This window comes from Diadema antillarum, unplaced genomic scaffold (assembly GCF_040938485.1).
Source record: "Diadema antillarum isolate AM-2024a unplaced genomic scaffold, OU_Dant_1.0 seq00001973_RagTag, whole genome shotgun sequence".
In the NCBI taxonomy this organism is placed as follows: Eukaryota; Metazoa; Echinodermata; class Echinoidea; order Diadematoida; family Diadematidae; genus Diadema; species Diadema antillarum.
Genome location: NW_027272632.1, coordinates 135,401 through 161,999, shown reverse-complemented (window position 1 = coordinate 161,999; position 26,599 = coordinate 135,401). Strand labels below are relative to the sequence as shown.

The following is a 26,599-nucleotide window of genomic DNA, read 5'->3' as shown; positions in this document are numbered from 1 at the left end:
TACGGATTGCATACAATGTATATACTTATTTACATGAGATTAAAATCATAAGTAAATGACAAAAATTCAAAAGCAAATCCAAAGAATAAATAAAACAACTGAAAATTAATACTGGGCATGCAACAGATAACCCACACACAGTCCCCAATTTCTAACTCCATTTGTTCAGGAAGCAATCACTTGGATATTTTTTTTCTTTATATTCCACTTATTAACGCAACATGAGCTTTTCCAGAAAAAAAGTACTCGTTTATTATGTTCTTGAGACTATACCCAACTCTCATTGCAAAATATTCTCACATTCTTGTCATCTTTTCTTTTTATTATAAAGCACAACACCGTATTCGGTCACTAAAATAAGTTAATTTCATTTTCGGCTTTACGAACCTTATGTCAACTTCAGACCAACGAATCGTATTTCATTTTTAGATGAACGAACAATAGGTATAACGATCCCCCGCCCCCCCCCCCCCCCCATTTTTCTCCCGACTATGGGCCCACTGGAAAAACGAACTTTTTTCACTTCGGACTAACAAACCTATTTCAATTTTCGCTTTACTTAATCTTCGGAACAACAATCCTTCGGAAGAACGACACACTGTAACTAACTGCTCACCAAGATGTTAGCTTTCCAAATTCTGTCTCTTTTTTGTTTTTTGTTTAGTATAATATGTGAATAATCTCACTTGATTCAGTATCATCAGTTCACGGTGTATTTCTTGTAAAGTAAAGCATTACTATCAGTTATATATTATGTACTTTTGCAATATATAACAGTGTCGATATCATTGTGAATGTATACCATCATAACAGTACACAAGTCAGGTAAGTGCATAATACTAAAAAAAGGTCGCACGACTGTTTGAAAAGGAACTATTTTTTTCCTTTCTGCCTTTTTTTCCTTTTTTTGTGTCTGCTGGACTTTGAACAAAAAAAAATCAAACAAGTGTGTGTGTGTGTGTGTGTGTGTGTGTGTGTGAGAGAGAGAGAGAGAGAGAGAGAGAGAGCAAATAATTATTGCTAAAACACAATAGTCTAAACTATACCGACGTGTACTCACACTCAGGCCTTGACACACACTTGTGCGTATTTGCAAATATGGGTAATAATAACACATCGTTTCACTCTGGATTTCTGGAGGCATATAATAGCGTTTACACATTTGTTTTTCTTTTGAAAGCAATCTGCGCGTCTGCACTAGAAGCTCTTGCTAAAGTGGGCGTCTATACATTGGAATGTAAAAGGGCTCGTTTATCAGTTCGTTCCAGGCATCAGCATCTTTTATTTTACACTTTTATTTCTGTCATCTTTTAATTTCAGTCATCCCACTCTAGGAGAATGTCTGGTTCAAATGGTAAGTGCTCCTATTTTGTACTACTTTATGTCTAATACTAGTAGATGCTATCATTATCTAAGTTTCAAGAGGTCATGGACATGTCATAGGACATGTACATATATGTATATATATATATATATATATATATATATATATATATATTTATATATATATATATATTAAAAAAAAAAAAATATATATATATATATATATATATATATATATATATATAAACCGGAAATAAGTGTATGATAATGTGTTTAACAGCATTCAAGGTTACAGGAAGGGAAGAACAGAATCTATAAATACGTACGGTGTGAGATGCGCACTTCACATTTGGCCCGGTTACATGCCGGCAGTCAATGCTATTAAACACATTATTATACACTTATTTCCGGTTAAGAACGCTACTTATGTGCTCTGGGGCCTGTCTTATAAAGACTTGTGATAGAAATCAGTCACAAGTTTTTTGTGTGCTGCAATGCAAGTTGCGATTGATTTGGGGACTTACGATTGATTTGAAGGCTTTATAAGATGGGGCCCTGTTCTTCCTTTTTTGTGTGTACCTATGTTCCCCTTATTTATACATACACGCCTTGATTTAATTACTATTATGATTTTATTAATTGTCGTTATTGTTTATATGGTTGCCTGCTTTGACATACGCGAGGAGATTCACATGTGTGTTTGTGCATACACATCCGTATCTATATGTACAAGTGTGTGCGCAGATGTTTAGTCATGCGTATTTGTAAATGCTTATGATATTATGTATGCTTGTTTGTGATTGTATGTATGCAAGTTATATTATGCAAGATTGATGCATTATACACTCCCATCTGTGAAATTATTCTCTGCCGTCTCTGCCTCCTTTCACTGTCGTTATTATTATCATTATTGTCTTCATCATCATTATTTTTTGTGTATGATATCCATGTTTTATATTTTGTCCGGTTTGTCCTCAGTCTTTACAAAGGGCAGAAAGCCCGAAAGCTTGAAGTAAAATCACTTGTGAGGATTCGATTAAGCAACGTCTGCCGCCTCCTTACTCTCGTTATATATATTTGGGCCATCATAAGTCCCTCACTGTCGGAGGTTATGCATCATTAAATATCTCCCAGTAGACCCACACGTATAATCTGGTTTAATTTCATTTCATTTTATTCCAATCATTTATTGTCCATATCATGGATATTTATTTTGTTCACATGCTCTTTACAAAACATAATCCAATACAATTTCATAAACAACATTCAAATGACAAATATGAAATAAATTGTATCTTTTTGCCAATATCTTAAAGATACAAAATATTTCATTACATCAGCATCAATATTCAAACATTCTCACCTACTGATATATCTTCATATAATCAATGTTAACTGTGAATGCAATATAACTAGTATAGTTTGTCTTTAATATTCTGTTTCCGTAGAATTGATGTAGGAATGATGATTACCAGGCATATAATCAGAGACAAGGAACCAGGCAGGCTGTTATAGTCATAGACACTAATTCATCTGTAAGAAGAATATCAACCGATATAACAACAATAAGGATATAAAAATATATATCAAACAGTTTATACACAGACTCAGTCTCTTCTATCTATGTTCGAGTGATGGAAATAACCGTCAAACTAGCATTGTTATGACATAAAAACTACTTCGGAAGTTTCCAGGAAATAAATGGGATTCAGAGGTCGCCGCGGTTTCCTCTTGTCGTTATTGTTGTATTGTGAATCCTTAGCTTTCCAACCAGATCATATTCTTACGAAGGCGTTGGCACTAATGAGATTTAGTACATCATACTTAGCGCGTTGGATTTGAAAGATTAAAAGGGAATTCCTTCTGGCTTATGATGGCCTCAAAAATTAAGCCGGACGAGGGTGGATGAGATTTCAATATACCACAGCAATCTCATAGAATGACACAAGTGGGATGTGATGATATCATAGAGATATAACGTGGATTAAAGGGAGAGAGAAGATAATATTATGAAAATTTTCTATTTGTTGGGTAATGATGGAGCTAGTCAGCTTTCATGTTTAGATGAAGGTGCTATAGAGGGAGAAACAGACTACTGAGATAAAATTAAGATATCTGTAACACTCTGCACAAGAGTGTCGAAGAACTTTCATCATACCATCTAGAACATTAAGCGACAGCAAACATGCCATAATCATACGATCATCTCTCAATACACCAGGTTGAACCTGGTCCAAAGAGATATTAAACATCCTGCACGAAGGTGTCGAAAAAATATAGTCATACAATATAGAATATTTAGCGGCAGCAAACACCATGCCATAATCATACGACCATCTCTTAATACACCAGGTTAAACCTGTTCAACATCCCGTATGAAGGTGTCGAAGAAATCTAATCATACAATCTAGAATATTGAACGGCAGCAAACACCATGCTATAATCATACGATCATCTCTCAATACACCAGATTAACCTGTTAAACATCCTGTATGAAGGTGTCTAAGAAATCATATACAATCTAGAATATTGAACGGCAACAAAGATCATGCTATAATCAGACGGTCATCTCTCAATACACCAGGTTGAACCTAGTACAACTATCACTGAATAAACAAAGAAACAATCAAATATTAGACATGATATACGATATAATACGCAATCCGTGAGAAAGGTGCGTGCTACCACAAGGGTGCTATTTACATTACATTGTAATATAAATACATACTATGAGTATATTGATACAGTGTAGAACAGTGTATTATAAATGGCATTCAATGCGAGTAAAAAAAATGCTGAGTCATTCAGTATACCATCATCGACTCTGTCTCGACAAGAATGATTAAGTGACTGTATGAAGTACTGACGCATCTCATTTAAAAACCCTGTAAAATACGGAATCATTTCACGAGGAATAGATACCCACGAGTCATACTACCCACGAGCTACAAGACACCATAAAAACCAAGGCAGCACCTAAACAGGCCCACAAGCTCGACACTAGGCAAAAAACGTCCGTAAGCTTAACACCGTGTGAATTAAGCCCCGTGTTCAAATGCCAAACTCGTGGGCCTTTTTCTTCTCGCGTCGAGTTCGTGTTTAGCTCGTGGGCCTTATTTGCCGAGTGACTAGCTTGTGAACCTACAGCTCGCGGTCTCGTGCACTATACATGCTGTAGAGGGTCTACCTCGTGCGTGGCTGTTTGACTCGTAAGCTAGAAGAACACTCAAAACTGATAGATTTATTCTGCACTACAAAATGATGGGGCAAAATCCCAGTGATTGTTTTAATCACAATGAAAGGAGTGTGTATCTATTGTCTACCAGTCTGCCATGGGACCTTTTCTTTTGCCTCTATCTATACTGACTAGCCACTATCCTTTCTACTCTCATTCTCCCTCAATCCCTGTGCCCCTCTATGATATAGAAAGCAGCCCTGCTGCTGCTGGAATGTCCCTGATGGACCAACTTCCTGAATGCGCCAAAAGTCTCTGCTATGAAAAAGACGGATACATTCTCTCTGTCGCCATGCCACCCAACTGCATCGAGAAAACCAAGGCTTTCAAAACTCGGCCCGACGACGTTTTCATCGTCACCTACCCAAAAACAGGTTATCATTTCAACTCTCGTGCATTATTTCTCGAGGTTTCCACAGCGGTATCGCATGGAGTACGGCAAAAATCAGGATAGTTTCTACTAGCTGCTTGGGCTGTTCTTATGGTTTAAAGGTACTATATTAATACCTTCATCAACTTTGATCTCTACATTTTTTTATGATGTAGGACCCTATGCTTAAGTGGGGGCATTGTGATGAAGTGGAAAAGATTTCAGTTGGGAGGTCCAGAATTACAATTCTTTCAGGTGCCTATCATGTCCCTAACAAGATGTTTTGCCCTCAATCAAGTTGTACCTGTCGACACCCACAAATCATATATAGCCTATGAGTCACACACCCCACGACTTATAAATACAGTCCACGAGTCATATATCCCATGAGTTCGACACTAAGCAAACACAGCCCACGTGATCGACACATTAGACAATGTGTTGTAATGTCGAACTCGTGGGCTGTTGTTATCAATAATGTCGAACACATGAGCTTTATTGTCTGTATAGTGTCGAAATCAGGGGCTCTATGATTCGTGGGCTGTATGACTCGTGAACCTTTTTTCAATGTCGAACTCGTGGGCTGAATGACTCATGGGTGGGTGTCTGTCTTGTGAGATGACCCCGACCAAGGTGTATAAATGGATGCTTGGCAACAATAGGGTAATAATAATGGTAGGTCCATGTGGGAGAATAGTGGCAACTCTGAAGAGGCTACCTAGGATGAATGTAGCTTCTCCAACGTAAATAAGCTACAGGGAGGTTGATTCGAACGCACTCCTTCAATGAACAAACAATCTCAACAACAAGTGCGGTTCCAATCCGTTTAATCGTCGTTGAACGTAAACGTAGAACATCGTATAAAACATGGAATATACACGTGCTTGTTGGGTGTCATACATGGAATGAAGCGTGGATTGTAAACTTGAAGTGTAAACACGGAGTGGAATGTAGCGGAGTGGAGTGTATTGAAGCGTAATGTATTGGCGTGGAGTGGTTCGCTGAAATGCAATAAGAAGTTAAACATAATAAATGCAAGTTCAGCGTGTATACACTATATACAACATTTTGTACCAACATAAGTTGATGTTTACAATCGCTTAATATGTAACGTACACATTAACCATGAAGTTACTAATTATAACTAATAAACGAAATAGTATCACAGCATTGATACATGTCTGAGGTAAACAACACTAATATATACAATGTTACTTACAATTAACTATGCACCTTGCAATCAAGTGCTTAATCCTAAACTTAACACGCACCTAAAAACGAGACTAACTTTAATCCCGATTAAGCTACTGTGCGAACAACCCTCACTGCGGAGGAGAACTGTGCCCATGGCAACAGTATCTTTCTTGGACTTTCTACCACAGTGCAGTACACTGAACGAACAATGAACCCCTGTGTGTACTCCTTCCTGAATACATGTACCTAATTTCACTACGCACACAAATACACTGACATACACAGTTAGGTTCATAAAAGCTACAGACAAACTTTGAAACTTCTTATAACTGCTTCAAACTCTCTTAAACGTGGGATATAAGATTGGAATATATCTACAATGAACATAATAGTGTATTCTACTATTCACATGTACAATTATGCAGTATTAACCCTAACTTAGGCAACAAACAAAGCCCTGCACTGGCCTATTCTCCTTCCGTCTCTCACTCTCTCTCTCTCTCCACTGGAGAGTAATACCAACACAGTGCAGGCATAATATTTACACACACAGAGTGCACTGACCGTCCGTGCACACATAACTAATGCAAACTTTCTTATGTTCCGCTGAAATCTTACTAACTTTTTGAGGATTAATTCTCATTAATTACACTCAACATAATGCTACAATTAACATCAATAATGAAGATGACATATTTTAAATTCAATGTTTGACTCACCAATTGTTTGGCCTCTTGGTTTCCACAAATTCTTGGTGTAAAACTTCCTAAACATGAAAGATGATGTTGGCCGTTGGACTTTCCTTTGTCTTAGTGATGTGGCTTATGGTGAGGAGTTGGCATCTCCTACCAGCCTTGGGCTAATTTGCATGTTTGCCTAAAGTGTTATCCAATGAGCAAACTGTTGCTATGTGGACTTGGCCTTGCTAGGATTGGGCTTGACCAACTGCAGGCCTATTTCACTTTGGGGGGACTGTTACCAGGGGAGAAAAATGGGTCTTCTTTGCATAAATTTGCATAGACTCATAGTTTTAGTCTTTTCATTACAGACCCATCTCATTCATGCCGCAACATACCGGCCCCAATGAGCTAACTATCCATTTAGATCATTCCTAAATTTACTTAGCGGCATACATATTAAATCTGATTACATTCGTTCATTAATTCATACCTCGTTCACAGCGTGACTGAAACTCAATTAACCTTGTAACATACAAGAACATACAGAAATATAACGATCTCAAGTACTATAATTCATAACACAATGACTCTGTGTCAATCATATACTTCCATTCACTAGATCAATTACTGTAAGCGGTCAATTTTTTGATAATTCTTGTAGCAGGCACAGTTTTACTACAGGTCTCCTAAAGTGCTTGTGGCCAACTCTCACCTCCACCTGTCTCACTCCACCATCCCTTCCTGGGAAAACCTCAACAACCCTCCCCAATGACCACTGTCCACGTGGAAGGTTGTCGGCCACGACCAAGACCAAATCATGCTAATTACACAACGAAGGATGTAATTGTCCTATTACTACTTAACACATGCTTCAGCATTATTTTACAAACTGTACATCACACAATGTTGCATGAACAACTTGATAAACATAACAGATGTACCATATGTTTACTGATGCTTATGTCAATTTACGAATCTCCTCGTGCCTCCAAAAGGCACAACTTTGAGATGGGTCTCCTGAAGCTTTTCAGACCCACCCGTACATCAACTTGCCTGACCCTACCAAGCTTATCAGGGTATGTGGCCACAATCCTACCTAGAGGCCACTGCCCACGAGGCGCACAGTCATCTGCGACCAGGACTAGATCATCTTGCATGAAGTTTCGTTTGGATTTTGTCCATTTCTGCCTCTGTTGGAGGAGAGGTAGATATTCTTTGACCCAACGTTTCCAAAACTGGTCTGCGAGGTACTGAACCTGACGCCATCTTCGTCGGGTGTAACAGTCATCCTTGGTAAATATTCCAGGGGGCAGGGATGGACTCTTCCTCACTAGTAGTAGATGATTGGGCGTAAGAGGTTCGTCGTCATGTGGGTCGGTATTCAGTTGCGTCAAGGGTCTGGCATTTAGAATGGCTTCTACCTCAGTCATGAACGTCATCAACGCCTCGTCTGTGATGAGCTGCTGGTTTGTTTGTTTGTTTGATAGATACTTTATTTTCTGCAAATCAATATACATAAGTTACATAATCATGAAAATGCAGGAAATATACAAAGTAAATTAAACGCAAAGTCGTTTGACTTGCATAAACCAAGATACATACTAAGTACATAATCATGAACACGTAGGACATATGTAAAGTAAATTTAACACAGTCTTTTGACTTGCATAAACAACGATATGAAAGAAATTTAATATACAGTATGCATGTCTATGCAGCAGTGATAAGAATAACATTTATAGTTAAGAAACGATTATGCAGAGGGCCGCCATTATAAGCATTGCTTGAAAAGATGGCCGGCCCGAGGAAAAGATAAGGACGTACTAAATTCGTAACAATATAAATTCTGCTGCGAAGGTAGCAGGGGAAAATAAACTCTGGTGTGCGATGGTGGTGGTGGTGAATGTGTGTGCAGGTGCTTGAGGGTGCACAATAGCAGATAGGTTCAGGAGGCCTTCAAGAATCTTACGGACAGAACGTATTACACGCTCCCAAACTCCTCCCATATGACTTGCTCCTGGAGGGTTGAATTGCCATGCGATTCCCTTTTGGCTTAGGAATCGTCCAATCTTGCTGCTGTTCAGCGATGCAAGACTTTCTTTCAATTCCTTGTGTCCGCTTCTGAAGTTTGTTCCGTTGTCACTAAATATCTTCGCGGGGTATCCCCTACGGCTGATGAATCGTCTCAGAGCGAACACAAAGGAATCGGTATCCAAGGAGTGTGCTACCTCCAGATGTACTGCTCTTGAAGCAAGGCAGGTGAACACACATCCGTATCTTTTCACCTCACTGCGACCTCTCTTTACTCGGAATGGCCCGAAGAAGTCAACTCCTGTGTAGGTGAAAGGAGGCTTATCTGGAGTGACCCGTTCAGTAGGAAGGTCAGCCATGAGTTGTTGTCCTCGCTGTGAGCTTCTCTTCTTGCACTGCAGACAATTTCCCAATACCTTGCGAATGGTAGCACCACCTCGGATTACCCAGTACTTTTCTCTGAGTGCAGTCCACGTCATGCCGGCGCCTGAATGTCCAACATCGTGGTGGTAGTGGGAGACGAGCAAGGCAGTCACGTGGTGATCACGAGGGAGAATCAGTGGGTGTTTCAGATCATCTGAGAGCGGGGATTTCCCTAGTCTTCCTCCAACTCTCAGCACTCCTTCAACTTTGATGGGGTTTAATTTGTCTAGTGTGCTTGACTTTGGTGGTGTTCCTTTCTTTCCTTCACTTGACATTTCTGCTGGAAAGGCTTTTCTCTGCACTCGCTTGATTATTTCCAGCTCTGCGTCTTCTAGCTCCTTTGCTGTGAAGTGTCCCGTTCTCACACTTCCTGCATCACCCTTGTGTCGTAGAAATGCCTTGTAGCGCAGTATCCATGCGAAAGCCCTCTTGAGTTTGTTCCATGAAGAGAACCTGGTTAACAGCTCCTCTAGGCTGTCAGTTGACGTCACTGCATTCACGTTAGCCTTCTTCACCTCCACATCATCTTGTGGGATATCCTGCAGAACTTCTGGAGGGGTTGGCCAGTTTTCTTCCTCTTGCCACAGGAAGTTCGGACCCTTCAGCCAACGTGGATTTTTCACCATCTCCGTCGCTGTCATGCCACGGGATCCATCATCAGCCGGGTTGGATGCTGTGTCCACGTGACGCCATTGTGATGGTGTGGACGCGTTGTGAATTTTAGCAACACGATTTGCCACGAAGGTTTTAAATCGTCTGCTCTCATTCCGGATGTACTGTAACACCGACGTCGAGTCAGTCCAGTATGTTGTGTCCGTGACCTCAATTTCCAATTCGTCCTTGATGAATCGATCCACGGTCACTGCCAGGACAGCCGCCATCAACTCTAGTCTTGGGATGGAAACAGACTTCGAAGGTGCCAGTCTGGATTTCCCCATGAGGAAAGAACAGTGCACCTTCCCTGTGATGTCTGTCAGACGTAGGTAAGCTACCGATGCATAGCCTAGTTCTGATGCATCGCAGAAGTGATGAAGCTGTGCTGATGCGATTTCCTGGAAATCTCCCGGCTTGACACATCTTGGTATCTTGAGGCCAGTCAGTTTGGGGAGATCCTGCATCCAGTTTCTCCATTTCCTCTGTTCCTCTTCAGAGATTGGTTCATCCCATGATAGGCCTCGTCTACATAGTCGCTGAATCAGCACTTTAGCTGTGAGGACAAAGGGTGCTACGAATCCTAGCGGGTCGTAGAGGGAGCTCGTAATGGAAAGGATGCCACGTCTTGTTGCAGGCTTCTCCTTCATGCTGACCTTGAATCCAAAGGCATCTATTTCAACATTCCACAGGATGCCCAGCGTGCGCTCTTCAGGCAACTCATCAAGTTCAAGACTTGTCACCGATGCTGCCCTGTCGGATTCGGGTATCGCCGCCAGAACGTCACGGTCGTTGCTCAGCCACTTTGTGAGCCGGAAACCACCCTCTTGTAGCAGCTTCTTCAGATCTTCCACCAGTTTCATGGCTGCCTCTTTGTCCTTCACCGACTTCAAACAGTCGTCGACGTAGAAGTTTTTCCGTACTGTGTCGACTACAGTCTGGTCGTACTCGCCCTGGTGGTCTTCAGCAGTCTTTTGAAGTGCAAATCCAGCACAGCTGGGTGAGGACGTTGCACCAAACAGGTGCACCTTCATCCTGTACTCCTCTGGTTCTGATGAAAGATCTCCATTTTCCCACCAGAGGAAACGTAATGTGTCGCAGTCTCGTTTAGGGACCTTCACTTGGTGGAACATGGCTTCCACGTCGCTCACCACTGCAATCGGTTCTTGTCTGAATCGCAGCAGTACTCCCACCAGGTTGTTTGTGAGGTCCGGTCCTTGTAAGAGTTCGTCATTGAGAGAGGTACCCTGGCATTTTGCTGCACAGTACAAGACAACCCTGACCTTTTCAGGCTTCTGTGGATGAACCACTGCATGATGTGGGAGGTACCATATACCCGATGTACGTTCCTCAGTGTTCTTCCCTGACTGCTGGTTTTCTTGTTTCTGAGTCGGCACCTTTTCTGCGTACCCCTTCGTAACGTAGTCTTCGACGGTTGCTGTGTACTTCGAGTGGAGCATGTCGTCCTTTTCAAGTTTTTTCTTTAGGTACCGAAGTCTTGCTTGTGCCAGATGTCGGTTATTTGGCAAACTTGGGGGATAGTGGCGCCATGGCAGACCAACCTCGTAATGACCGTCAATGATAGTAGCACTTTCCTTCATGATCTGCAGTGCGCGTCGGTCTTCAACAGAGTCGGCTGTCTTCTCGTCAACCAAATATCCTCCATAATCTGACTCCCAGAACCGCTTGAGTTGATTCTGGAGAGGATCTTCAAGAGAGGTGAAGTTGACGCTTGCTGAAGATCGTTCCCCTGTTGATGTTGGTCCCATCAGCGTCCATCCTAGGGGGCACCGTATGGCGTAGGGTTCCTTCCTCTTACCCCTTCTTTGCTCCATAACCCAGAATGCTTCCGGGGTGTCCCCACCGATTAGGAGCTTGATCTCTCTTTGGTCAATGGAAGGGAAGGTTATTCCCCTCAGATGATCCCATCTCCTGATACTTTCTTTGTTGGGGATAAGACTGTCTGAGATGGGCAACCTATCCACTGTCCAGACACGTGGGATATCAATTTCTTCTTTGCCATCAAGACCTTGGACGGTGAAGCCCACTTCGAGGCCATCTTTCTGGGTGTGAGCTCCGTTGACTGTCATCAACTCAAACTTTCTCCTTTTCCCCTTGAGTCCAAGCTCGTCAACCAGGCTTGCATCGCATAGGGACACGTCGCTTCCCTCATCAAGCAGTGCCCATGTCTCCACCATCTTGACACCGGCATGGATTCTGACCGGCACAACCCGTAAGCACACTTTAAGATGTGTGGACTTGCCGCTGTTTGAGTAATTGTTACCCTTTGATTCATCAGCTTGCTTTGGTTGGTCACCGGCCCCAGTTATCACACGATCTTCCGATGATTTGGCACCTTGATTTGTCACTGTGCTCGATTTCTGCCCTTGTGGCCCTTTATGACTGCTCTTTGAGGCGTGGAAATGAAGGAGGGTGTGGTGCTTCCACTTACAGCCTTCGACCTTACAGTTGAAGTCCTGCCTGCACTCCCTGGCCAGGTGGCCTGGCTTGAAGCAGTTGTCACACAGCCTTGCCTGTCGTATCACCTTCAACCTTTCATTGCGGGACATTTGCTTGAAGCGCTGGCATGATGTCAAGCTGTGTGACTGAGAACAGCATGTGCACCTCCACTGGGATGTTTGTTTTGGTGATTGCCTTTGCGTGGTTAGCGTTGTTCGTTTGACACTACTCGCGAACTTCTTGCCATCCTTGGGGGTAGTCGTCTTGCCCTTGCCTATGTTCTGACCAAACATGTTAGAGGAGAGCTGGGCACACTCTTCGATGTAATCTGCCATCATTGAGAAGGACGGTGACACCCGCTGTTTCATCATATTGTGTGCTCGCTTTGCCCACTCTGCCTGCATGTGCATAGGAAGGAGCTGTTGGATCCGCAGCAGGTTATCCGAGCTGTCCATATCAGCCCGGAATCCATTACGCGACAAGACCATCTCGCATCGCCGCATGGCCCTGGTGAGGTCCCACAGAGCAGCTCCATCGTTGGGTCTTATTTGTTGACGACTTAGCACTTTCCTCATGTGGGCAGTGGTCACCAGGAAGGGCTGCCCGAACTGGTCGTGAAGGATTTCCCTGGCCTTTCTGTACCCCTCTGGACCTAGAAATGTGCAATTCTCAATGCTATCTCTGGCCTTCCCTGCACAGAACTGTATTAGATACATCAATTTCATTTTATCATTAACTGGTTTCCACTCAATAGTAGCCTCGAACTTGTTAATGAAACTACAATATTCCAATGGATTGCCATCAAATTGTGTCAGGTCAGACTTGGGCATGTTCATGGCCAGATCAACAGCAGAGAAAATATCAGGCAATGTAGAATTATTCACGTTAGCGTTTACAGGGGTTGGGCTTACATCAACATTTACACGGGCATTTGATTGATCATTCGCATTCCAAACAGGGGCATTAGGATTTAATTTCTTCTTTACATCTACGTTACGTACACTACGTACTATGGAGGCACTCACCTCACTGGCGCAATTACCTTCAATTTCTTCTTGAAGTAACTGAGCCTCTACTTGCGCCTGTTGCATTTCGTTTGCCACCTCTACAGCAGCAAGTTCTTGCTCAAGCTTCATTTGAGCAATCTTGAGTTCTTGTGTCCTTTTCATTTGTTCAAGCTTAAGTTTGGCGACTTCAGCCTTGATCTTAGCATCCCTCAGTCTGGCACTGGATGTGGTGCTTGTTGAGCGCCGAGATGACCTACTGCTCCTGGTCGCGGAAGACTGCAGCGACGCGTTGTCGTCATCGTCGTCCCCGCCTTCGTCCAGTTGCGTCGTCTCCCGCACGCTCTCCTTGGCCTTCGCCATCCAGCTCGCCAGCCTGACGTCAAACTCTTCCTTGTTCCTCCGCCTGGATTGGAATTCCTCCAGCGCAGATTCTGCTTCCTGGCCAGTTAACCGTGCATGATACTCCCCAAAGCGTTCTTTATATGATTTGAAGGTGTCATCTAACTGGCCAGCCTTATTTACAACGGCCTCATAATTGTCCGTGCTTAACATACAGCTTTCCAGTTCCTTGAACTTTCTTGTAAGGCTGCCAGCATAAGCACGGCACGACTGCTTGAGGGTTGTGACATCATCATCACCTTGGTCGTCAGTTTGTGGAAGTCGCTCCGTATTGGTTGTCATATTGCGAATTCAGTTCTTTCCTCACGCGAAGTAAACACAATTCGCGAGCTTATGAACAAGAAATCACAAACTAGAGTCCCCAAATTGCGAACTAATGTAGCTTCTCCAACGTAAATAAGCTACAGGGAGGTTGATTCGAACGCACTCCTTCAATGAACAAACAATCTCAACAACAAGTGCGGTTCCAATCCGTTTAATCGTCGTTGAACGTAAACGTAGAACATCGTATAAAACATGGAATATACACGTGCTTGTTGGGTGTCATACATGGAATGAAGCGTGGATTGTAAACTTGAAGTGTAAACACGGAGTGGAATGTAGCGGAGTGGAGTGTATTGAAGCGTAATGTATTGGCGTGGAGTGGTTCGCTGAAATGCAATAAGAAGTTAAACATAATAAATGCAAGTTCAGCGTGTAATATACACTATATACAACATTTTGTACCAACATAAGTTGATGTTTACAATCGCTTAATATGTAACGTACACATTAACCATGAAGTTACTAATTATAACTAATAAACGAAATAGTATCACAGCATTGATACATGTCTGAGGTAAACAACACTAATATATACAATGTTACTTACAATTAACTATGCACCTTGCAATCAAGTGCTTAATCCTAAACTTAACACGCACCTAAAAACGAGACTAACTTTAATCCCGATTAAGCTACTGTGCGAACAACCCTCACTGCGGAGGAGAACTGTGCCCATGGCAACAGTATCTTTCTTGGACTTTCTACCACAGTGCAGTACACTGAACGAACAATGAACCCCTGTGTGTACTCCTTCCTGAATACATGTACCTAATTTCACTACGCACACAAATACACTGACATACACAGTTAGGTTCATAAAAGCTACAGACAAACTTTGAAACTTCTTATAACTGCTTCAAACTCTCTTAAACGTGGGATATAAGATTGGAATATATCTACAATGAACATAATAGTGTATTCTACTATTCACATGTACAATTATGCAGTATTAACCCTAACTTAGGCAACAAACAAAGCCCTGCACTGGCCTATTCTCCTTCCGTCTCTCACTCTCTCTCTCTCTCCACTGGAGAGTATATACCAACACAGTGCAGGCATAATATTTACACACACAGAGTGCACTGACCGTCCGTGCACACATAACTAATGCAAACTTTCTTATGTTCCGCTGAAATCTTACTAACTTTTTGAGGATTAATTCTCATTAATTACACTCAACATAATGCTACAATTAACATCAATAATGAAGATGACATATTTTAAATTCAATGTTTGACTCACCAATTGTTTGGCCTCTTGGTTTCCACAAATTCTTGGTGTAAAACTTCCTAAACATGAAAGATGATGTTGGCCGTTGGACTTTCCTTTGTCTTAGTGATGTGGCTATGGTGAGGAGTTGGCATCTCCTACCAGCCTTGGGCTAATTTGCATGTTTGCCTAAAGTGTTATCCAATGAGCAAACTGTTGCTATGTGGACTTGGCCTTGCTAGGATTGGGCTTGACCAACTGCAGGCCTATTTCACTTTGGGGGGACTGTTACCAGGGGAGAAAAATGGGTCTTCTTTGCATAAATTTGCATAGACTCATAGTTTTAGTCTTTTCATTACAGACCCATCTCATTCATGCCGCAACAATGAACAAGATCACCGTATTTAGTTAGTTAGTTATAATGTCGTAACCGAGGAAGGCGACATTTCGCATTGCTATCGCTCTTTTGTTTCGCCCTTGTCCAGGCACCACATGGGCCCAGCTAATCGCGTACCTCGTAAAGGTGGACGGGGACGAGAAGACACTGGATGGGAAGCACATCATGAAGGAGGTGAAGTTCTTGGAGACACCAGATATCGAGTCTGAGGAAGAAGTATGACCATTTCATTCTCTGTCCAATAAACCACAAATGCTTTGCCTCGGTTTCATTTGTTCACACAAGTCACAAGAGATGATAGACTCTCGAGAAATGTTGCTCTCTGCATTTTTAGGACAAAGGTATTTTGGTCAAATATTTGGAAATGAACATTCTCCTTTGTTGTTCTCTTCTATTACATCTTATTCTCTCATCCGACCATACAGCAATAATGTTATAACCGAAAGTAAAACAATTTTGTGGCTGCGTCTACAGCTGCTTTGTTATTTGCCCTTATTCCAGTTTAGCAATAAGTTTGTGTGAAAGAGTAAGATCTTACAAGAACAACTGTGAAAGTTTGATCAAAGTTAGATAAAAAAATAGGGAAGTTATGACATTGTGGTGTTTCACCTACTTTTGAAAAACAGTTTTCCCAAAGTAATATGAGTATGCAAATGGGTGAGCTGATATTATCATCACACAATTTTCCATTGATCGTGTGCCAAAAAGAAAAATTGACGACAATTCAATATCTATAATCAAAGTGTGAAATATGATGAAATTCCTGGTTGAATAACTTAATGATAAATGAATAATGATAAGTTAGATATATTAGGATGCGAGACTGGGGCATATTTGCATTTGATTGAGAAACTGGAAATGAAAAAAAAGATTACGTACAAACTATGCCTTTGTCAAGTTCTGAGGGGATAACATCATCACTTCACTATTTGTGACCGTGCACCTCAAAACGAACATAAAGTCGCACACACTGATTTTGCGTGAGGACTGAAAATAAGTGAAATGGGTCAATCTAGCCGAACTTGACTTTTTCATATTTTCTGAAAGAGAGGGTCTTCATTTACACTATGCTAAAATTTGGTGTCATAAAACGGGCAGGAGAGTGTGCTTTTTTAGCAGTTTATCTCGAACATTTTTGGTAGAATAGTGTAACTAGGTGTGTCTTCAGAATCCCTTTTTCATTTCTGAAAAACATTGCCCACACTCTTCACTTTCAACTCTAATAACTTTTGAAAGGATAGTGCTACTGCTTTGAAAGTTGGCATTAATTATGGACAAAATGTGTTAATGAGGAATGCTTAATTTCAGTTTAATCTGATAATCCCTTCATTGTTGTTACTCTGGTGGTTTACTTCCTGTTTTTTGTCCCATTCATCGCACAGCCAGCACGGTTTGGTAAAGATTAAGCGCTTGAATAGACCTTGTACTTCAGAGCTTCTTTTCTCAGTTCACACTTTTCCTGAGTCTGTGCTTTCTTTCCAATATTTAGATAGGTTAGTAGAGTCCATTTAATTTGAGTTATACATCATTTTAAAGCTTAAAGTCTGCTCTTTCAGAATATGGTCTAAACTAAAAATTCATGTCTGGCGACTTTTTGTTTGTTTTGAGGTGCAGGGTCACATTTGTGTATTCACATTGACTGTTCAAGAACTGTTTCCTGAAAAATTGGCGAAACTTTAAAATGTTATGACTTTCTTTTTTATCAGAATTTCGTAAGATTTTCATTGTTGTGCGAGGAAAACTTGAGTCCTTTTTTCAGACTATTTTTCAATTGCACAATAATCCCCTTCAATAGGCATATAAATTCTATTATGATTCTCTTCAAGTTGGCTCCAATTAGGGAGGCCATGTATGACGAAAACGGGAAACCTAACGTTTCGAACATCCTACAACTGCTGCAAAATGCCCGTACAAATTGTGAAGTTGCCGACGCCATGTCGCACGATTCTCCCAGAATTCTCAAGACTCACGTGATGCCAGAGTGGCTTCCGGAAAACCTCCGTGATGACCCGAAGGTCAAGGTCATTTACGTGGCCAGGAACCCCAAGGACACGGCCGTGTCGTACTATCACTTCTGCCTCTACATTAAAAGCTTGCCTACATACGAGTCCTTTGAACATTTCATGGAGGAATTCCTCGCGGGACGACGTAAGAAAAACAGCTCTATTTACACTCGCCCCCCCCCCCCCCTTTCAAACCTGTCACAGGGGCGGATCCAGTGAATTCCATAAAAAGGGGGAGGGATGCGATAAAAGAAAAAAAAATCTGATGCCACTTCTGGGTTTTATGGGCTGACAAAAAAAGGGGCGCCCTTTCATTTTTCCTTTTTATTTCTTTTGTTTTGGGAGCGCCCCCTATAGGATCCGTCAATATGTCATCACTTTATTTGTCTTTCTCTGTCTCCCATGTCATTTCTCTTGGTCAGCTCCTTTACTCTGTTTTTTCCTGGCCCCTTCTACACCGATTTCTGGGCCCGATGGATTTCCTGGCCTGTTTCTCCCGAAGTCAAGCTTTTCTATTCGTTCTTCTGACCCATGTTCCATACTCTTTTGGTTCCATGACATTTGCTTCTGCGACAGTTGCTCCCATGAACATGCTGTTTGCACGCTAAGCCAAACATAATTATTTCTACCCGCAATTATATCACAACACTCATCCTAATCTTCGCATCAAACTTAACCTAAAACCCTATCACAACCCTAGCCCTAGGTCCTCAAAAAAAAAAGAAGACTGGAACAATTGTCGTAGAAGCAAATGTCTTGTCATTTCTCTTTGTTATATATAGTAACGACAGAAATGAGAACAGTAATACTTATCGTCATCAACATGAATCGTATTATTCATTTTAGCAACATCAGTGTCAAAATTTTTGTGATCGTCATCAAAAACGAGTTCTTGATAATTAAGGCAATATTTAGTGTCCTCAACTAACGGTGAATATTAGTCATCAATTATGTTCCAAGAGCAAAGGACTACTGGACGAAGAAAAAAATACACATGTAGTAATCTTAATCAACATTTCTGACATTAGTTAGCCAGGTGTGGATTTCTTGGTCTAAATCTTATAACGCTCATCTACATTTACTTTATTCATTTCGATGTTAATGTTATAGTGCCCGGAGGGGACTATTTCGACCACACCCTGTACTGGACCAAGCTGAGAAATCACCCTAACGTCCTCTTTCTTACTTACGAAAACATGAAACAGGTTAGAGTCATCTTTTTCCTTCCTCTTCTCCCCAGTTATCTTGGTCCATTGAAAAAATGGTTCCAATGACACTACAGTATCAACAATTTTATGTCCTTTCTGTAGGTAGAATGTTGTGATCGACCCATGAGTAAAACTGTGTGCCAATTAAGGCGTTAATCTGTAGACCGTTCCCTTGGTCTTGTGGATGCTTTCAGTAATTTTCAGTCTCTAGCGAAAGAGAGAGAGAGAGATGGAGAGAGAGAGAGAGAGAGAGAGAGATGTTTGTGTGTGTGTGTGTGTGTGCGCGCGCGCGCTTTTGTGTGTGTGTGTGTGTGTGTGTGTGTGGGTGAGTGTGTCTGTGTGTGGGTAAAAGACAGACAGAGAGGGAGAGAGTGAGAGAAGTGTTACTGTGCAATGTTGTTCCTGGCGTGCATGATGCTTCTAGCTTAATAAGAATTCCTCCACCCAGACCCCAAGGACCACACCCCCTAGAAAAACAAACAAACACACACACACACACACACACACAAAGTAAAAAAAACAAAACCAATATACAAACAATAATATTAGCTCCCACTTCATGCAATACAACTGAGATGATTGATAAAAGAGCTAACACACAAGTTTGTCTACCTTGAAAATGGACAACAACGTCGGCAAACCGTCGCTGAGGTGACAAAACCTTGTATCTCACGTTTTGGTGAAAAATACTTTTTTTTCTCTTAATTGTAAGATAATATCATGTAATGTCCTGTCTGAATACTAGATGTATTTTCACCTCCAAATGAAGCCCACACGGCATGTCAAAGGAAAGGCGATCCTATTTGTTTAGTGTTCTGACTGCCATGATTTTTTTCTCTCTCCTGAACATTTAATATTTTTAAGATACGAAATTTTGTCGCCCTAATACAGATACGAATAAATGACGTTAATACCTCCCTCCTCTCTCGCTCTCTTAAAGGATCCCCGAAAAGCTGTCGTGCAGATTGCCGAGTTCATGGGCAAGTCGCTCCCCGATGACGTCATAGATAAGATCGTCAAACTCAGTTCGTTCGACGCCATGAAAAAGAGCAAGAGCACCGACGTGTCCAAAGCTTTCAAGGAAGAGGTTGATGACAGTGACAACAAGAATTTCTTCAGAAAAGGTTTGTCACCGCCATGCATGATGATGATGTATGATTTTTTTTTTAAATTCTAATGATTAATCGGCAGCATCGAAGTTTAACGAATTCAAGGTATATTCCATGAATAGAATGGGTTTTCTCAGCGAGTCCTAACACAAGTCTTTAGTTGTTCGAAATACTTGAAGTTCAATCACCGCGATGTAGAAACTGGATGGATCTCAAGCACAAAGGAGTTTAGACTCGATGTCCAGCCGCTTTCTTTCTCCTTCAGGCCACAAGTGACAGAAAAGATCACGATAGTTGGTTATCGTTCACACTGAGCGCCGGTTAAATCTAACCATGTCAAAAATCCGTAAGGAAGAATTAGAAAGTATTAGAAAAATGGCAATTAATGATTCTAATAGAAGTTTGATCCTTGTGCGACATCTTAATGGCTCCTTATTTGCCTTCATGCATATCTGTCAGTCTGTGGACCATTACAAATCAACAGAACCAACAGAGACTGGGAATCTACAGTCCATTAGAAACTGATTTTCTTATTTGAGAATAATTTCATTTTATTTCCAGTTTTTACAAAGACGGTGCACGCGACATGTTTTGTTTTCATTTAAGTTGCAGCAACAACTGAATCGCAACATAAACCTAACGGATGTTCAGAATCTTTCAAAATATGATTTAACAATCCGTTACTTTAAACAAAAATGAAGTGATTTCTAACCGTGACGACAATTATCAGTGCATGATGCACGAGAAAGAATGCAACACAACACGTGTATGACGAGTTTTATGACAGAATTTTTATGTCTATCATTTGGTATGAAGCATGTATGGTGTGGTGACAATTTTTACTCTAGTACTAAATTGCCAGTACAATTACTATATTCATTGTAATTTGTACATTTATTCTGTATTTTGATTTCCTCTGCAGGTTTCTAATGGACCGTTGCAAATGTATAATGGTTCATTTGAATATAGGTTTTTGAATGGTCCAATGGGCTATATCTCTAATGGTTTTCTTATAGTCTACTTTTTTTTCTTCATTTTCCATATTGAGATCATTAGCCTAATTGTTTTCTAATGGACTTTTACAACTTTATAATGATTCATTTGCCTACTGACTTTCTTATGGACTATTACAAATTCATAATTGTCCCTTTGCCTAATGGTTTTCTAATGGACGATTACAAATATATTAAGGCCTATTTGCCTAGTGGTTCTATAATGGACCATTACATATCTAGGACTATAGTCGTCCATTTGCCCAATGGTTTCTAGTCGATCAGTATTTCACTTTCTATATTAAGATCATTAGCCTTGATGGTTTCTAATGGTCCATTAGAATTAGAATCGGACGGTTTTGATACACTGCAAAAAGTCCGGTGTTAAATAGTGAACACCGAGCTGGTGTTAAATTTTCGGTGCTCATTTATGGTGTTAAATTAACACCTACGGGTGTTATTTCCAAATTTTAAACTGTTTTTTTTAAGAGTTTCTTAGTAACTGCACTTCTTGTTGATTTTTAATTTGAACAAGACGATCAAGAATTTTACCTTGAAATACTAGATCTTTGAAAAATTTGAAAATAAATTTACACCAAAGTAACACCAGCTGGTGTGGTCCCTTATTGAAGCTGGACGGGTGTTAAACCATTGATATTAACACCAGCAAATATCAAATCAACACCATGTGATGTCATTTTTGAATTAACACCAGTACAGTGTCAAAATAAGACCAGGTACAGTGTCAAATTAACATCACGAAGTGTCAGGTGAACACTTTTCAACACCATCACAGTGCATTTTTAACACCTGTGGGTGTGGTCCTTTATTGAAGTTTGATCGGTGTTAGATTTAACACCCGTGGTGTTAAATCTAACACCGATGTTTTTACAGTGTAGTGAATGTCATTGAATCGTTGAAATAAAGACCATTCAGACCAATGAAAAGCAATAGTGACATTAGGATTTGTTATCATTGGTTTATGAAGGTATCAAAATATTTCGATCTTCCCTCGGTGCGCAAGATATAATTACGCTAGTATATGGAATAAACAGACGGAGTAGGTTTGTTGACGGAATCCAGATGTAATCTTCAGGACTGTTAAGAGATACTTTCGTGAGCTATCTTCGTCCTGTCTATCATTGTTGAGACATGGGCAAGCAAACTGCCTCTGGCTAAAATGTGCCAGATAGCAATAATTAAAAGTGTTGTCTTGAAACCCATGTTACGATCTATTTCAAGACCGCTAAACAAATGAACGACTCTTCAACAAGAAACCTTATGTTATAATGAAGCCTGCTGGCCAAGGCTAAACAAGGTACTGAATTGCACATCTTATCTCGGGCGTGCTTCTTTCTTTGCTGCAAGTGTTGGGTTATGGCTCGACCCACCTGTAAACGTTGCCCTCGTTTGCCACCCTCGCCGCTAAAACCGACCTCTCAGCCCATGTTCATGATACAGTATAGTGTAAGAGCCGTGCGACTTCTCTATAAAATTACTACTGCAGTAAATTGTTGTGTCAAGTCTAACAAAATTCGATAGACCTGCGACTAGTGAAGGAATAATTGTGCGTTGAAGCAAGCCCCTAAACATTTCTCGTTTCAATTCAGAGTTTCAAATTCAATTCAATTAAAAGTTTTTTTTTTTGATTTCTGGTTTAACTCAAAGTCTCCTCTTTTAACAACGTGACAGCCCATTGATCGCTATAGCCGTATACAACATAATCATGAGCACTATCCGACTCTAGACCTACGATTTTGGAAAGTCATCGTTTTCCTGAAACCTCAACTTTCTCTTTCATGCTCTTTCAAACTACTTTTGGCTTGGATGACCAAAGTGGTTATAGTGTTTCAGAAGCTGTTAAAAGGTGTGATATACTACAGACAAGGCGGCAGTGTATAGCGCCATTCAAGCGATTATTTCCCTCACCTTCCATCTCTCTGTCTCCCCTCCCCCCCCCCCCCCTCTCTCTCTCTCTTCTCTTGTGGTCTTGAAACGAAGATAGTAACTCAATGATAGCATTTTACACTATAGTTTCAAGACACTTTTAGAGGAAATTGTTTAGGGATAATAAGTAGAATAAAATACGAAGTGGGTAACTGTACGGAGATAGCCTAATTGTCAGCAGCTATTCCTGATTTACAAAAGATGTGACCAAGAATAATCTAACAGCCTTCATAAATAAAGTGCTACAAGGAAACTAGGAAAAGGAAAATGAAAAGAGGAAAGGAGAACGATGATTGAAGAAACTAAAGAGGACGAAGAGGGAGAGGGGAAGAAAAATCGGAAACAGCATGAAGAGGAAGAAATTAAGGAAAAAGTAAAGCTATGGTCACAAAGGTTACGAATTTCGTGCGAACGCTGTTTAATTCGCAAGAACAACTTAAGATTTATGGCCATAGAATTCGTACGTTCTTCGTAAGAATGCCTTGAGTTATTCTTTCGTCAGACTTACAGCCATCTTACGAATTCTTTTTGTCGTAAGATGGTCGTACGTGCAACTCACGACACTCTCAAGTAATTCGTGAGAAGATTTACGATTTTTTTTTTGTATATTTTGTCGGGAAGATCTTACGAGATTGTTGTAGCAGTTCGTAAAGGCATTTGTGACCGAGCCTTAATATGTCATGATATTGATGACGGCAATGGGAACAATTTGAAAGGAGGTCATCCAATTAGCTCGACACCCACGAGTCATACGAGCTTGACATTGTGAAAAAAAAAGGTTCAGGAGACATACACCGCTACCCGTAAGTCATATAGCCCATGAACTATAGACACCAAGTAAAACAGGCCCACTAGCTACATGTACAATGAGCTAGATATCAAGCACAGCACACCCATGGCTTCGACACTAGATAAATAAAGCCCACGAACTCGACACTGGGCAAATGGAACCCACGAGATTGATACTAGGCAAAAAGGGTCCACGAGCTCGGCATCACGTACATTGTGCCCAGTGACGTAATGTCGAGCTTGTTGGCCTTTTATCATGCTTATCGCCTTGTGTTTGGTTCATGGGCCTTATTTACCTTGAGTCGAGCTTAGGTGCCTCATTAGCATACTAGAAGCGTCTAGCTGGTGGATTATGATACATCTCTTGGGCCTATCTTTATAGTTGACGGCGAACTCGTGGGCCTCGTTTACTATAGTGTCTATCTCTTGGGGCCATTTGACTCGAGCTTTGCTCATGGGCTGTGTGACCCGTGGGTGTTTAGCATGTGACGTGCACCCAAATAAAGCAGTCTGCATATTTTATGCTGTCTGAATGTTTGTCTGTTCATTTATTTCATTTTCATTACTATTGTTTTTACAGGGATTGTCGGTGACTGGAAGAACATCATGTCTGAAGACCACAGCAGACGTGTTGATGCTCTCTTCGAAAAGAAATTCGCCGGAACAGGACTAGCATACTAACATTAAACCGACCAACATCACTGCCACAAAGTTCTATGGCCACTGTATGCAAACAGACTGCCATTATTAATGGCAGAGTAATACCTCTAGCTGCATGATGCATCTTTTTTTACCATAATAAATGATTACTTGATATCACACTATACAGTCTCGAGTACATCCACATAATCTCCATTTGTCCTTTGCCACGAACAGAGCTCGGAACAAGATTAGTTTGATAATATGCAAAGATGTCAGCATATTTTTGGCTAATTGAATCAGGGATCAGGTACTCATCTTAATGATGACATCCACTGTACATCATTCATTGATTGCAAGAATCATACTAATTTGTTCAACAGCAAAGCTCGCATGAAACAATGATACTAAATGTGCCAATTGTAAGCAAGGCTCACTTTCGTAAACAATAATAGTCTATGTATTATGCTTTGTTCATTTACAATCTCTCTACCATTTGGCATGTCTAAATATGAATGTACTTTACGAAGGCTCTTTTAGTTCCAACTTCGAGAGTATTTTGAACCTCTTTAATCTCAAGGGGAAATAAAAGTTAAATACACATGCAGATTGATTGAATTGAGCAATATCAGTCGAACATATCGGTGAAATAATCGGATGTTACCTTACTTAAAGGGACTGTACAGTACTGGTTAAAGTAAGGGATTCATGTTTTGGACATTTCTAAGTGAGATAATGAGAAAACTCTAATGAAATATTAAAGAGCATGTATTCTTAAGAAGGATTCAACGTTTATTTGATGAAAATTGGTTTTCAAATGGCTGAGATATCCAAAAAAAAAGTGATAATAATAAAAAGCGACATGCCCCAACTTTATTAGGATCTCTTTGTTTCGCCTTGTTTTTGGATATCTCAGCTATTTCAAAACCGATTTTCGTCAAATAAAGTTTTGATACCCTTTAGAATCGCATGCTCTGTGACATCTCATAGAGTGGTTTCTGAATATCTCGCAAAACGTTAAAAGCTAAATCCTCACCTCGACCAGAACTGTACACACCCTTTAAATTATGGAAATCAAACATGGGGAAACAACCATCAAATTTGTTAGATAAACTGCTGTTATTACGTAATAAGACGCTTCGAATTATTTGAGGATTCCACATTCCCCGTTCAAATGCAAGTGAAACCTTTTCTATCCGGGTCGTACTGAAGCAGTGTTCCTAATTAATCCATGATATTTTCAAATATCATGCTCACCAGATGATAAAATGCATTGTCTTTTCTATCAGCATATATATATATATATATATATATATATATATATATCGTATCTTACTTTTTTAAGTCGAGTGCATGGGTTGTTCAGAAACTCAAGATCATTTTGTAATATTTCCCTGTATCATGCTATATTCTGAGGAAAATAAAAGAAAACTGAAAGTACAAAAACGATCAATCGAATTTTCATCATTTACATCTTTTATGTCACCAATAGTTCAAACAGATACCTAGTTGATAAAACAGATGAAATATGATAAATTGTGGTTTCACTTATATTTAATTTCATCGACTGACTCCGACGAAAAGATATTCACAAATATTCAAACCATGCTTATGCCGAATTTCACAACCACGCGCGTCAGAGTCACGGCTGAGAGTCCTCGTTATTTCACTGACCTTTGACCCAATCTAATTTGTCCGAAATCTGTGTGTCTATGTTTCTCTGTGACATTGTGTGAATGTGTGTGTGAGTGTATGTGTGAACATCCTATTCTTAATTTTGTTGTGTGTTGTTCTTGACATGCGTATAGGGCTCACACCTGTAAATAAAATGGACTGTCCCAGACCCCTTCACAAATTCGTACCAAAGATACCAAAATAAATGAAGAAAAAAATTGATTAAAAATCAATGATGTAGTTTGGCAAAAAACTGAATAGCTGTAGATATTGAGTATGAATTCCTCTACAAACTGCATTTTGGTTGGAAGATGAAAGCTTTTCTGATGGAATTTGAGGGGACTATATTTCATTGGGTACGTGTACGGAAAATAGGTGATTTTTTGAGTGACAAGAACTCGTAGTCTGGCTTCGCGGACCCCTGGACAGAATTAGAGCAGAACAACTCACCCTGGCAATCTGATGGATGAAAGGTAATATCTCACTTATTCAGGTTAGTGAAGATGAAACACCTCATTTCTCCCAGCTATTTTAC

The 26,599-nt window shown here is 40.6% G+C and overlaps 1 protein-coding gene across 1 annotated transcript; it reads left to right on the top strand.

Moving 5' to 3' along the window:
- The first annotated feature begins 1,338 nt into the window (after positions 1-1,338).
- LOC139713456 (sulfotransferase 1A2-like) lies at positions 1,339-24,432 on the top strand. The gene is made up of 7 exons (XM_071625184.1): positions 1,339-1,354; positions 4,750-4,932; positions 15,792-15,906; positions 17,544-17,851; positions 18,817-18,911; positions 19,855-20,038; positions 24,332-24,432. The coding sequence occupies exons 1-7, from the start codon at positions 1,339-1,341 to the stop codon at positions 24,430-24,432; spliced, it is 1,002 nt and encodes a 333-aa protein (XP_071481285.1).
- The last annotated feature ends 2,167 nt before the right edge of the window (positions 24,433-26,599 follow it).